Genomic DNA, 11180 nt, shown 5'->3' with positions numbered 1-11180 from the left:
ATTCTGTAAATACGATAATTTTTAATTCTACAACTGTTTATAACCTGCATAGTTCACATTTCTGTATAGCTGTATATCTCAGATTTCTGTATAGTTTTTCATATTTATGTCCTGTTCATAGCCTGTACATACTTATAGTTATAGCACATTCATAACATACTTCATACCGTGTACATTATAACATACCGTAATAGACCCATTTCTGTAATATACTTACATATCTATATTATTGCTAATATATATTGTAATATATCTATATCATGGCTAAAGCACTTCTGGATGGATGCAAACTGCATTTCATTGCCCTGTACCTGTGCATGTGCAATGACAATAAAGTTTAATTCTATTCTATTCTATTCTAAGTCAAATTCAACAGCTTTATGACACTGAAAAGCAAAATTAGATGCATTACAGACAGTCCTGCTAATATGGAGCAAACAAGACTCATCTACTAAAAAATCAAGAGGCTGTTTTTGCTGCTTTATACAAAAAAAAGCACAAGCTAGTAATTTTAACTCCATCAGAGCTGGTAAAACTCCAAAAGCTGGCGACTGTCCTTTAACCATGCAGGTAAATAAAATAATAACTTTGTTTATAAAGTGCTTTCAAACAAAGTGCTGAACAGCTATTTGAAGATAAAAAAGATAAAGAAATAAAAGAAATACAGAAAAAAGAACACAATTTAAAATAGGCATGAGTGGACCAAGAAACATTGCTTTCCTTTACTCCAGCAGCATTTCTTTATTATGCAGGAAAACAAAGTTTCAAGCGGCACTTCTTCTTCTTTTATTAAGACCTATCAGGGATTAAATGTGTAATTAACCTTCTTCACACAGACAGAAAAAAAAGTTTCACTGGTCCGACCCACTTAAGATCAAAGTGGGCTGTGATGCCGCTGTATTGTAATGAAAAGCCAACCTCACACTGCATTACTTTGACGTATAACAAAGTGACTGACTGATGCCTTATTAATCAACTTTTTCAGGACTATTTTAGGATGATATTTTGTACCCACCACGTACTCTCCTCCCAGTTCTGACATCAAAACTGAGTTTACAGCCGACCAAGAGATGAGTTTTGAATTTAAAATTTCACTGTTATAGTTTTATTATTATTTCATCCTTTCTGACGGATCATAATTTCCATTAATGTTCTTGAGTAGCAATTTAAAATAAAATGTTATTCTTAAAATACTTTGACTTTTTAATTTGTATAAATTGCTTTTTTTTTTTACCTACACCTGGATGTTTGAGGAAACAAACACTGATTCAGTTTCTTTGCTAACTTACGTGATCTTAACAATGAACTGATGACATATAACAGCAGAGATGTGGGTCAGGATCAGCACTGGAACTGTTTCCCTTCAAGTTTTTTCTGTAAATTACAAAATAAAACATCTCAGCACACACACACACTCTTGCCTGTAATCCAACAGACATTTTCTTTTCAGGTAAGACTTGAGCTCAGTGTCTCATCCTCTACTCGCTGGCTCCCCCTGGTGGTGGAAATTACGAACCACACTAAAGAGGGTCTGAGGATCTCTCCGTTTCCTATTCAGCTTTTGGCGTCAGTTTCATGTCCCTTTTACTCACTTTACTAAACTTTATGTAGGAAATCAAACTTCTGTGACATTTGCGTTTCTTGTGGAAAATAATCAGATTATTCACTGACTTACTTTTTTTAATTGCTGCATTCATTCAGAGGCACCAACTTAAAAGTCAAAGTCCGCTCTACTCAGAAACCCTATTAAAGGTACAATCTCATCCAATTTAAGACTTCTTCCTGTTTTGACTTTTCAGGTCAGTAAAAGCTGTTTATATGTTTCTTCATGTATTTGCTGTTTTCTGCTGGCTTTATTTTTACCCTATCTCCAGCAACCAACTCACTCTACCACGTGGTGGCGCCACTTCAGTATTCACCTCCTTTAATTTACAATAATAATATTTTTATGTTTTCTTTTCCCCTCAGTGTATTATTTCCCATAAAGTGAAACCAGCAAAAATATTTGTTAATAGAACAAAATCTGAGTTTTAAGCCACAATGCTCTGTTAGAGGAATTCAGAGTGTGGAGAACCAATCTGAGCAAATAAAGAGTGAATTATGGAGCAGAGCAGCCAAAACAGACGGGAGTCGAGCTGATGAGGTGGAGCCTTCTCACCTTCATTTGACAGGAAATCTGACTCTTGAAATTAAAAATCTCCTTTGTAAGCAGCATATCTGTAAGCAGCGTGCGTGCGTGTTTTCATACTCTCATACAGACAAACACACCGCTTTTATCTTGTGTTATAGATTCTGAGTAACTTCTCTTCATTATCTGAGATGATAGTTTCAGTGGTTTGAGCTCAGTTTCATTTCATATTGTTTCAAATTCATGCATATCAGTACATGTTGACTAAGACGAGATAGCCATGCTTGCCAAAGAGATTTCTAATATCAAGAGACATATTTTTTGTGAAATGATAGTTAAATAAATTAAATAAGCATGACTGGGCCTATTATAGTTCTGTCAAAAGCATCTTCTGACTATTGACAGATACCGATCTGCGGTAGATGCATATGGTCCAACTTTGATCTCAAGTGTGTCGCATCAGTAAAACAACTGAACAATGACCTGTCTGTCTTTGGTGAAGAGGTAAACATTCACATTTAATAACCAAACCATGAAAAAAAATGTTTTAGGGTGTAAGTCGAATTTGAAAAGTATGTCTGAGCCTGCAAAATAACGTCACAGCACACACATTTAAAGATTAGAGAGTTTCAGAAGTGCGGATGCTCTGCAGGCTGTTTTCATACCAGTGCTGTCAGCGTTAGTCTCGTTAAAATGACGTTAACCTGAGTGCATATGAGAGCATGAGGGTGGGAATGGATGTTTGTGTCTGTGTGTGCCTGTATGTCTGTGTCTATATGTCAGGTTGGGTATCAGACACCACCTCTCTGGGGACACCTCAGGCCCTCCAAGGTTTGGAGGCCTATCTCCACCCACCACCACTTCCCCTGCCGGTGGCGGACTCCCTCAGGTGTCGGTGCGTTGGTGGTTCTTTGTGTCTGGGGGTGGGCGTCCAGGTACACACCGGCTCACTCCTTGGCGGCCGCTTATCGGGGCCTGGAACCTGGGGCTCGCTCAGGCCACTTCGGAGGTGGGGTGCCCCCGGCCTCTCGGCCTGGGGCTCGGTCACTCAGGCACAGCTGGCTGCCGGCGGAGCTCATGGGCGCGTCACTGCAACTCCCCCTGGCTTCTGCTCCGCGGCTGCTGAGTGAACCCTCATCTGGGACTCTCCTCAGCTCTTGCTGCACTCAAAAAAATTATTCATTGGATGAACTTAATTTCATCTTGCCACCTATATTCCATCTAAACAAATCATGTTATATCAATCCATCTTGATTGTGTTGTTTCAACACTAAATATGTTTGTAAGTGTAACATAATTTAAACATTAACATTCAGTTAATTTGATTTTTATTCAGTTAACATGTTTGTACCAAGTTAGTCTAATTAATTTAAATTCATGTTATATTGTTTAAACACCTTGGCACATCAAAAGTCAGTCTTGTTACATGAACTAGTAAAATATTTGTTTGTTACACCAATGTTAATCTTGTTGAATGAACAAATGTAATTTATGTCTGTAGTACTTACACCAATCATGTTTCAGTTAGTGTTTGTATTGCTTATGTAAACATTACTTTTAATTAAATTAATGAAACATACATAAATGATAACTTGCAAAACCATCTCTTTTATTTTGCTTGAACATTCTTAAAACAGTTGGCAGGATCCCAGTTCAGCCTAGCTTTCTCCCCTTTAACCATCTCATACTAAGACCACAGAACTTCCAGATCAAGACATGCTGACTGAAAGAAAAAATACAATAAAATAACCCTAACCCTAATAATAAAAATGAAATAAGTCTGTTGAATAGTTTGCAGACAAAAAATATTATCCCCAAAGCAACTTTCGTAAAATGTAGTAAAATATGCATTGCAAACAACAATATGAATTTTAACACAATTTAAAGCTCAGACATAACATTCAACATTACTATAATATTACAACATTACTATGTTGCTTGCATACATTAGTCCTCCATTTAATCAGGCTGTATCCATTAATAGTGACTTTATGCTATTTAACGTGTGGAGAAAACATTCAATTTTGAGTATAACTGCTCCACTCAAACAATTTGTGAAAACCAGTGTGCATTTGCCTTTGTAACAATTGCCATCTGGCAAAAATCAGTGTTTACACTTAAACTGTATAAGACTTGTTATGAACAAACAATCTTTGTATAATAGCCGCAGAGCAAACCACATAGTTTATATGAACATTTTATAACTTACAATTTTAAACTTTAAAACAGTAAACACATATTTGCATTGCAAAAACCTTGAAAAAAAATATCTGGCTTGCCTGAGTCTGTTTCAAGCTCATTCACCCCATTAGCTTGTTTTTTAGAAACTGTGCCTTGGATGACAACCTCTGTCCATCCAGCTTCATGATAATCTTTTGCAAGACTTCAAAAGTGCATTTGAGCTCCGGTGGGTAGCTTAGGTTCAGACAGTATATCAGTCCAAATAACAGAGCACAAGCAATTGCAATGCTCCTCAAACCAGTGAGAACCTCCACGCCTTCAATCAGGACACCGATGTTCCCTGGGTCATCTCCAGGCTCCGCACCCTCCTGATGTATGACATACACTCCCATCACAGTTTGTTCCATGGCTTCAGTGTTGGCCTCAGTGTTCTGTGACGTAAAATACAATAATACATTTGTTTGAGTCTAGATATGAAAAAAATAAAGGAATTCAGCAATCAGCGTGAATATGCTGATATATTCACTAAATTCTATGTCTCTGGTTTCACACCTCAGAAATTTGACATGAAACAAAACAAGGACCAATTGCAATATCTTTTATTCACACGTGGTGTCACATTTTACCATTTCATATATTGAAATTACCCATAACTCCTGGAGCAAATTACATAACACAGAACAACTTGTGAATGTAACTGACCGTATATTCCTTCACAAGTTTCTCATGGTCTTCATTCAGGTAGACACACAAGGACTTCAGGATGCATGCTCGTCTTGCATGTATTGTGTCATCCTAAGAAAAAAGGGAATCCATAATGACAATATTTAGCTTTTAGGCAGCAGTTTGAAAAAGGAATACTTAGTTTGGAAGAGTCCAAAAGGCCACATGGTAAATAGACTGGTTCTTATATAGCGTTTGTACTGAAATGACTTCCTTTGGTCTATCGATAAAAAATACTCAACAGGCTCTACAACCCTAAAATTTTGTATGTAGTATAGTTTTCTTTTATAAGGAGTGGCAAGAGGGCCACACTTTCCCAATATTTTAGCCACAGGGTTAGAAACACATACAGAATTTGCAAGCTCTTCAATAACAGCCTGACTAATATGGAGGTTAAGGCTCTTAAAAATTTCTCTAATTGTACGCTTTGTCAGAGGTACACTAGCTGAACTCAACAGAAAAACTAACTCCTCTAAGAACTCATCTAATCCTTTTGCTGGAACATGAAATATGTGTTCCAATTTCAACAATATTACTGCTAATTTCCGTTCAATTAGTTCGGGCTGATTTTCAACAGCACTATTATCACATTCTGTCACTGACTCACTTTCAAATTCACCATAGGATACATCTTCAGAACAGCTAGCCCTTACGTTATCAGAGGACTCTATCACTTGAACTGGGTCCACACGTGTAACTACACTGGCTTTAAAATCTTTAAGTGTGTGTGGATGATGCTTCCTCTTGTGTGTATAAAATGTATTGTAAATATTTGTCTTGAAAGGGCAACCAAGAAACACACAACTAACTGTCTCGTTACTTCGCAGATGTGTTCCAATATGGACAAAAAAATCTCTCTCAGAGAAGACGTCACTGCAGTCACATAACTCACATTTAAAAGTTACTGAACTTGAAGCTGTCTGTGTAAACTGAGATGAATGAGCTTTATAGACATGAGTGTTCAGTCCACTCCAAGTCTTAAATGTGCACGGACAATTAACATATATGCACAGATAATGTTGACCTATTCCGTAATGATGATGTAGTTTATAATGTTGAAGTAATTTGTACCTGCTGCTCTCTCTGGTAACACAATGCTTGCACTGCCACATACACGTCACTGATAAAAAATGAAATATGCATTAGAAAACGTCAAGGAGATTAAACTTCTGCATCATCCAAAAAAAATAAATAACATAATAATAATAATAATAAGGCAAACATGAACTTACCATGTATTGTTGAGGAGGTGCATAAGAATCTCAGAGCATGGGAATGTGGCTTTATTTTGTGATGTATTTCTGGGGAGAGAAATTAATTAAAACAAAGTTATTACTCTGACAAATTTGTGTTAATATCTACATACTGTGAAATGTGAAGACTGTTACGGTGCGTACACACCGAACGCGATAGACGCGACCAGAGCTTCAGGTTTACATGTAAAGTCAATGGAGGAGCACGATGAAGCGTGACTGGAGGTCCAGCTAAACTTCGGAAGCAGATTTGCATTGAGAAAACGCTTTTCTGCCTACTTCACACGACTGACGCCTTTGAAGCGCGAAGTAAAATACGCACTGCAGTTTGTGTGGTGCATTTTGTGCATTCGCGCTTATCACGTCTACCGCTCCAGCTGGTAAAATCTGCGGGACAGCAGCTCCTCAAACTCGGCAAGGGACAGAAGGTGGTACAGCTGAAAGCGGCCGTCATCCAGACGGAGCTTCTGGAGCAAGTGGTGAAACTCACCAAACTGCTCATGCTTGTGGAAGACCTGATGGACCCAGGTACAGTGAGGACATCCTTTAGGCACTGCTCTGCTCTCCACAGCAAATAGAGAAGGGAGACTCTTTCTTCAAACGCTAGATTGACAGCTGCCATTTTAATAACATACCGTCTGGCACTACTTCCTCCCAGATCTCTTCTTCATACGCGTGAAAATTGCATATAAAGCTCGACCAGTTCATGCTGGACGCGCTTCGAGGTGCAAATGTGCACGCGATCAGCTAGGGGCGTCTATCGCGTTCGGTGTGAACGCACCGTTAGTCAGCCTAATGCAGAGCACCAGAGAAACTATAACCCGAACAATTATCCACCTAAATCATTCTGAATTCGAAAACTAAGTGAATATATTACAAAAAAAGAAAATGCACATGCAATTATTGTGACAGATTTTATCTTACTCCTTGTTATTAACTCCCCTAAACGCTGGTTTAGTTGAATTAAACCTTTCATCAATCCAGTTAATGCGGTTGCCCGCGACTAAACTCCACTGACAAAAACAGGAATTTTAGATAGAGCATCATAAAACACTCATAAAATCACCAAAACCATGTCGGTCAGTCTTACCACTACTACCAACAATCACCAACTCCGGTTAAGCAGAAAGTAACCCTTCATTCACGGAGCTATATGCGAAGACGTAACGGCTCTACGCGGCTTTCCCGCTCTTCAAAGTTAGCTAACTCCAGAGAAGAAAAACAGTCCTACCAACGCAGATAACCATGAAACAAACCTCATTCAAAGTCGACAGAAACAAAAAAAAAACCGAACTTACCAAAATAACCTCATCAGTTTTTGCTCTGTTGCAACAATTAGCGACTCCGGTTAAGTTTTTAAAAAAACATTAAATTCACCGACTTACATTTGAAAAATGCTTGGGTCTACAACCTCCCTGCTATATATAAAACTCCTCTAAATCTCCACACTACACAGGTAAAAAATTTTAACTAATAGTATTTATCTCTCACTCCACTAACCTAAATAAATATATCAAGAAATATTACTTACCTCACTATCAGGTATGCCAAAGAAGTAACTCCACGTGCGCTCGTTAACTTCTCAACGGACCTTTCCGCATCCGGTGGGCGTGGAGCATGCGCAATACATGACGCTATCAGAGCCGTTGGTTTGATGGACCTCATTCTCATTGGATTGCCATGAACGAATTTAACTCATCAAAGTTTTCTTTGATTTATATTCAACAAAAAAGAATGAATAATTTAATGAGCATAAAAATGATTTCTTCATGTGATGTAAACATATTACTACTTTGTTAATCAAACACATGCCCTAGTTGATTTTTTTGAGTGTGGGACAGTGGCGCAGCTGCCCCGCTGTTGGTTTTCCATGGTCTCTTGTGTTCTGGGGGCCTCTAGATGTCTGGAGTTTTGATCTCCTCCATACCTGCTTCATACCCTGGAGGACGGGGCTGTGCCCCCCCACACACACACACACTCCCTAGCAGATCGTTACATGGAGAAACCTTTGGAATACAAGCACGCTGATCCACACAGGTATGCACACGGGTGTTCACTGCTCGTAGACTTAAATTACACCTTTCTTGGCTACTACTTCGAAGCACATCTGTCCTGCGTGCTGCACAACAACATTGAATATTTAGTATTTACTGCTGTTTACACTTAGCTAGATTAATGCGATGGTGTTGTGTTTAGTATGTTGCTTTGTTTTTTTTGTTTTTTTTTTGTCTTCTATTCTTCTCTCAACAGGTGATCCAGGAGATTTTTATTTTTTTTCTCCCCCCCCTTTCTCACTGTCCCTCTCCCCTTCTGTTTTTCCTTTCCTTCCTCTTTCTTTCTCCCTTTCCTATCCCTCACTGATGTCTGTCCCGTCTGTAACATCTGAAAATAAAATATAATAAATAATAAAAACAAAGATCGACCAAATGGACCAATACGGCAATGCCACAAAGATCCATTTGGCAAAGTAAATCCATTGGGTATCCTTGTTGGTCTTCAGACAACAATTCTGATGGCTAAAGAACCAAATGGGACAGGCAAAAAAAAAAAAAAAAAAAAAAAAGTTAACCGCATTGACGCGGCAAATCTCAGTTAGCAAGTTATCATCCCGTGCACGGTGTTCCTTCTTCCTCGATTATCACGATAAATTCGTCTGCATGAATGTTGCTGATGAGAGTGAACAGCAGGGAGAAGCAGAGCTGTGCGACTGCAGCCATCCTGTTCAGAGGTCTCCTGGTCAGTGTAACATAAACACTGACACTGCTCGCTTCATGCGCTTCCTGTTTGAGGTTGGAGGAGGAAAGCCAGTTCTTTATCACATCATCAAGGAACACTTTGAAGCATTTGGCTCAATACAAGTGCTCTGTCTATCAAGCGGCTTTTATACTTTACAGCTCTCACAAAGTTTGTTGCGCAGGTTCAGAAGTATCAAATGTGTGATCTGGGGGACTAAACCGGGCCTTTGTGTCCAACCCAGCCCACTGGATAGTTTTGAAAGTACATTTTACAGTTTTATGGTTTGTTCTACAGTGATGTAATACACATCAGATAAGAAGAACTTTGAAAGCCTCACTTATATATTTCATCGTGTGTTTTAGTTTGTGGATCTGAATGCACAGAGTGTAGGCTTAAACTGTGTCACATCATAGCCACGACATATACACGTCCAGGTTTGGGGGTAGTAGGGATGTCTCCACAGCCATCTTCATCTTCTTCTGGGAGACACAAAGGTGTTCCCAGGGCTGCTGAAAAACAAAGTGTCATGGGTCTCCTCCAGGTAGAAGACGTCTGAAACACCTGAGCTATGAGGTCAGTAATGACCAAGCTCCTCACCATATTTTTAAAGCTGAGCCCAGACACCCACATTTTTCAGTGCCAGCTCCTCATGTTCCTTTGACTTGGAGTACGGTTGCTTCCTTGTAGTTTTAGACTCTATTTGGAATATCATGTAAACTATCTGTAGTGCATTTGTCTTATTTTATTTAAATCCATTAAATTCTTTTGTTTTACGCTCAGCTGTCAGTCCTCAGGAAACCATGAACCACCATAGAAAATATCACCGTCAGAGTACTACTAAAGTCATTAAAATTCAGCCTGTATTACTTGTGAATATCTGGACAAAATTTAAGCTTACACACACATAGACACACAATATGCAAAAAAAAACCCATTTTGATGTGTGTGAAATTGTTTGTGTGTGTGGGAGGAAACGAACCACTGAAACCACTGAAAGCAACATGTCTACAGACATAAAGATAATAAAGAGATATTTTCTTACTTTCAGTTTTCTGTCAGTGTGACTTATTATCTTATTTTATGTTTTTCTAATCATTGTCCAAACAAATTGGGAAAATTAGGAATTATTTTTCATAAGACAGGCAATGTTTATTGTGAGAGTCGTGTATATAGTGAGTGTATTGTTTATAATTGTAGGAAATTTTAGAAAATTTTTCTTCAGCAAGGACCTGAGCAAAATTTTGCCCCCACCGCTTTCCAAATCTTTCCAAACTTTCTTGGGTTTTGTTTTTTCAGAACTAGAAAACAGCCGTTTGAGTTTATATGCGTTCCTCATTTCCACCGTGAGGCTTGAACAGCCTCTCGCCACTAGATGACGCCATCCCATTCTTCTTTTCATGGCTCGTTTAACCTGACATGATATGTGATTGGATGGAACTGACATCAAATTTATTGTAAATTCTTTTTTCTTCTGTTTTTTCCCCATAAAGTAAAACCAGAAAAAGTGTTTCTCCACATGTTTAATTTGAGTTTACCAGAGGACGAAAGATAAAATAATATAATTTTATCTTCAGATTCTTAAAACGGCTCAACACCTTCTTAAATTTAGGCTTTTTTCTATCTCGGGTTTTAAATGAGAAGGAGCAGTTATAGATGTTCGTCCAGTTATTACAGACACAGCATATTTTTATAAAGCGTTACAACTTTTCTTAGGCTCCCCAATTTTTACACTGGACCCACTTAATGAGGCAACAGTACGTAGAATAACCTGTTTAATTATTTACTTTGAAAATTTTTGATTACAAAATTATATATTTTTAATCTAATAATGTCATACATGCAAATGAAAGTTCTGGAGATATAATCTATTTGTTATATTTATTGTTTCATAGGTTTCTTTTATTTTCCCCTCTTCATTAAGTTAATTTCCCAAACATGTTCGTTGTTTACCATGTCGTTTATCCCAGTAAGTCTGTATCATCAAATAATTGATTTATTTGTTTTAACAGCTATTTTCTGTTAACTGTTTTCATTGTTAAAAGAAACATTAAAAACATTAAACTTACTTTTAATTTAAAATGAGTCAGATGGTATTTTTTTTATTTAACAGATTTATTTCAGATAACATAAGACATCTTAAATAGCTATGTAACATGTAA

At 37.9% G+C, this 11180-nt stretch overlaps 1 protein-coding gene across 1 annotated transcript; it reads right to left on the bottom strand.

Annotated features, from left to right (window-relative positions):
- Positions 1 to 3314: 3314 nt before the first annotated feature.
- LOC308401409 (uncharacterized protein) lies at positions 3315 to 7965 on the bottom strand. The gene is made up of 5 exons (XM_080889612.1): positions 7817 to 7965; positions 6265 to 6333; positions 6104 to 6152; positions 5012 to 5104; positions 3315 to 4740 (listed from the first exon to the last, which is right to left on the bottom strand). Exons 1-5 carry the CDS (start codon positions 7954 to 7956, stop codon positions 4429 to 4431), a joined length of 663 nt encoding a protein of 220 aa, XP_080745738.1. The 5' UTR covers positions 7957 to 7965; the 3' UTR covers positions 3315 to 4428.
- Positions 7966 to 11180: the final 3215 nt, after the last annotated feature.

This window comes from Rhamphochromis sp. 'chilingali' (assembly GCF_963969265.1).
Source record: "Rhamphochromis sp. 'chilingali' genome assembly, chromosome: 8".
In the NCBI taxonomy this organism is placed as follows: domain Eukaryota; kingdom Metazoa; phylum Chordata; class Actinopteri; order Cichliformes; family Cichlidae; genus Rhamphochromis; species Rhamphochromis sp. 'chilingali'.
Note: the sequence above shows the minus strand (reverse complement) of the source record. Positions and strands in the feature narration are given on the sequence as shown.

Bases quoted from the DNA above. Each gene is read 5' to 3' on its own strand.
- LOC308401409 (XM_080889612.1), bottom strand. From the start codon at position 7,956: ATGAGAATGAGGTCCATCAAACCAACGGCTCTGATAGCGTCATGTATT. The intron at 6,153-6,264 runs GTAAGTTCATGT...ATTTTTTATCAG, and splicing joins CACCTCCTCAACAATACATG to TGACGTGTATGTGGCAGTGC. The intron at 5,105-6,103 runs GTACAAATTACT...CTTTTTTCTTAG, and splicing joins GTTACCAGAGAGAGCAGCAG to GATGACACAATACATGCAAG.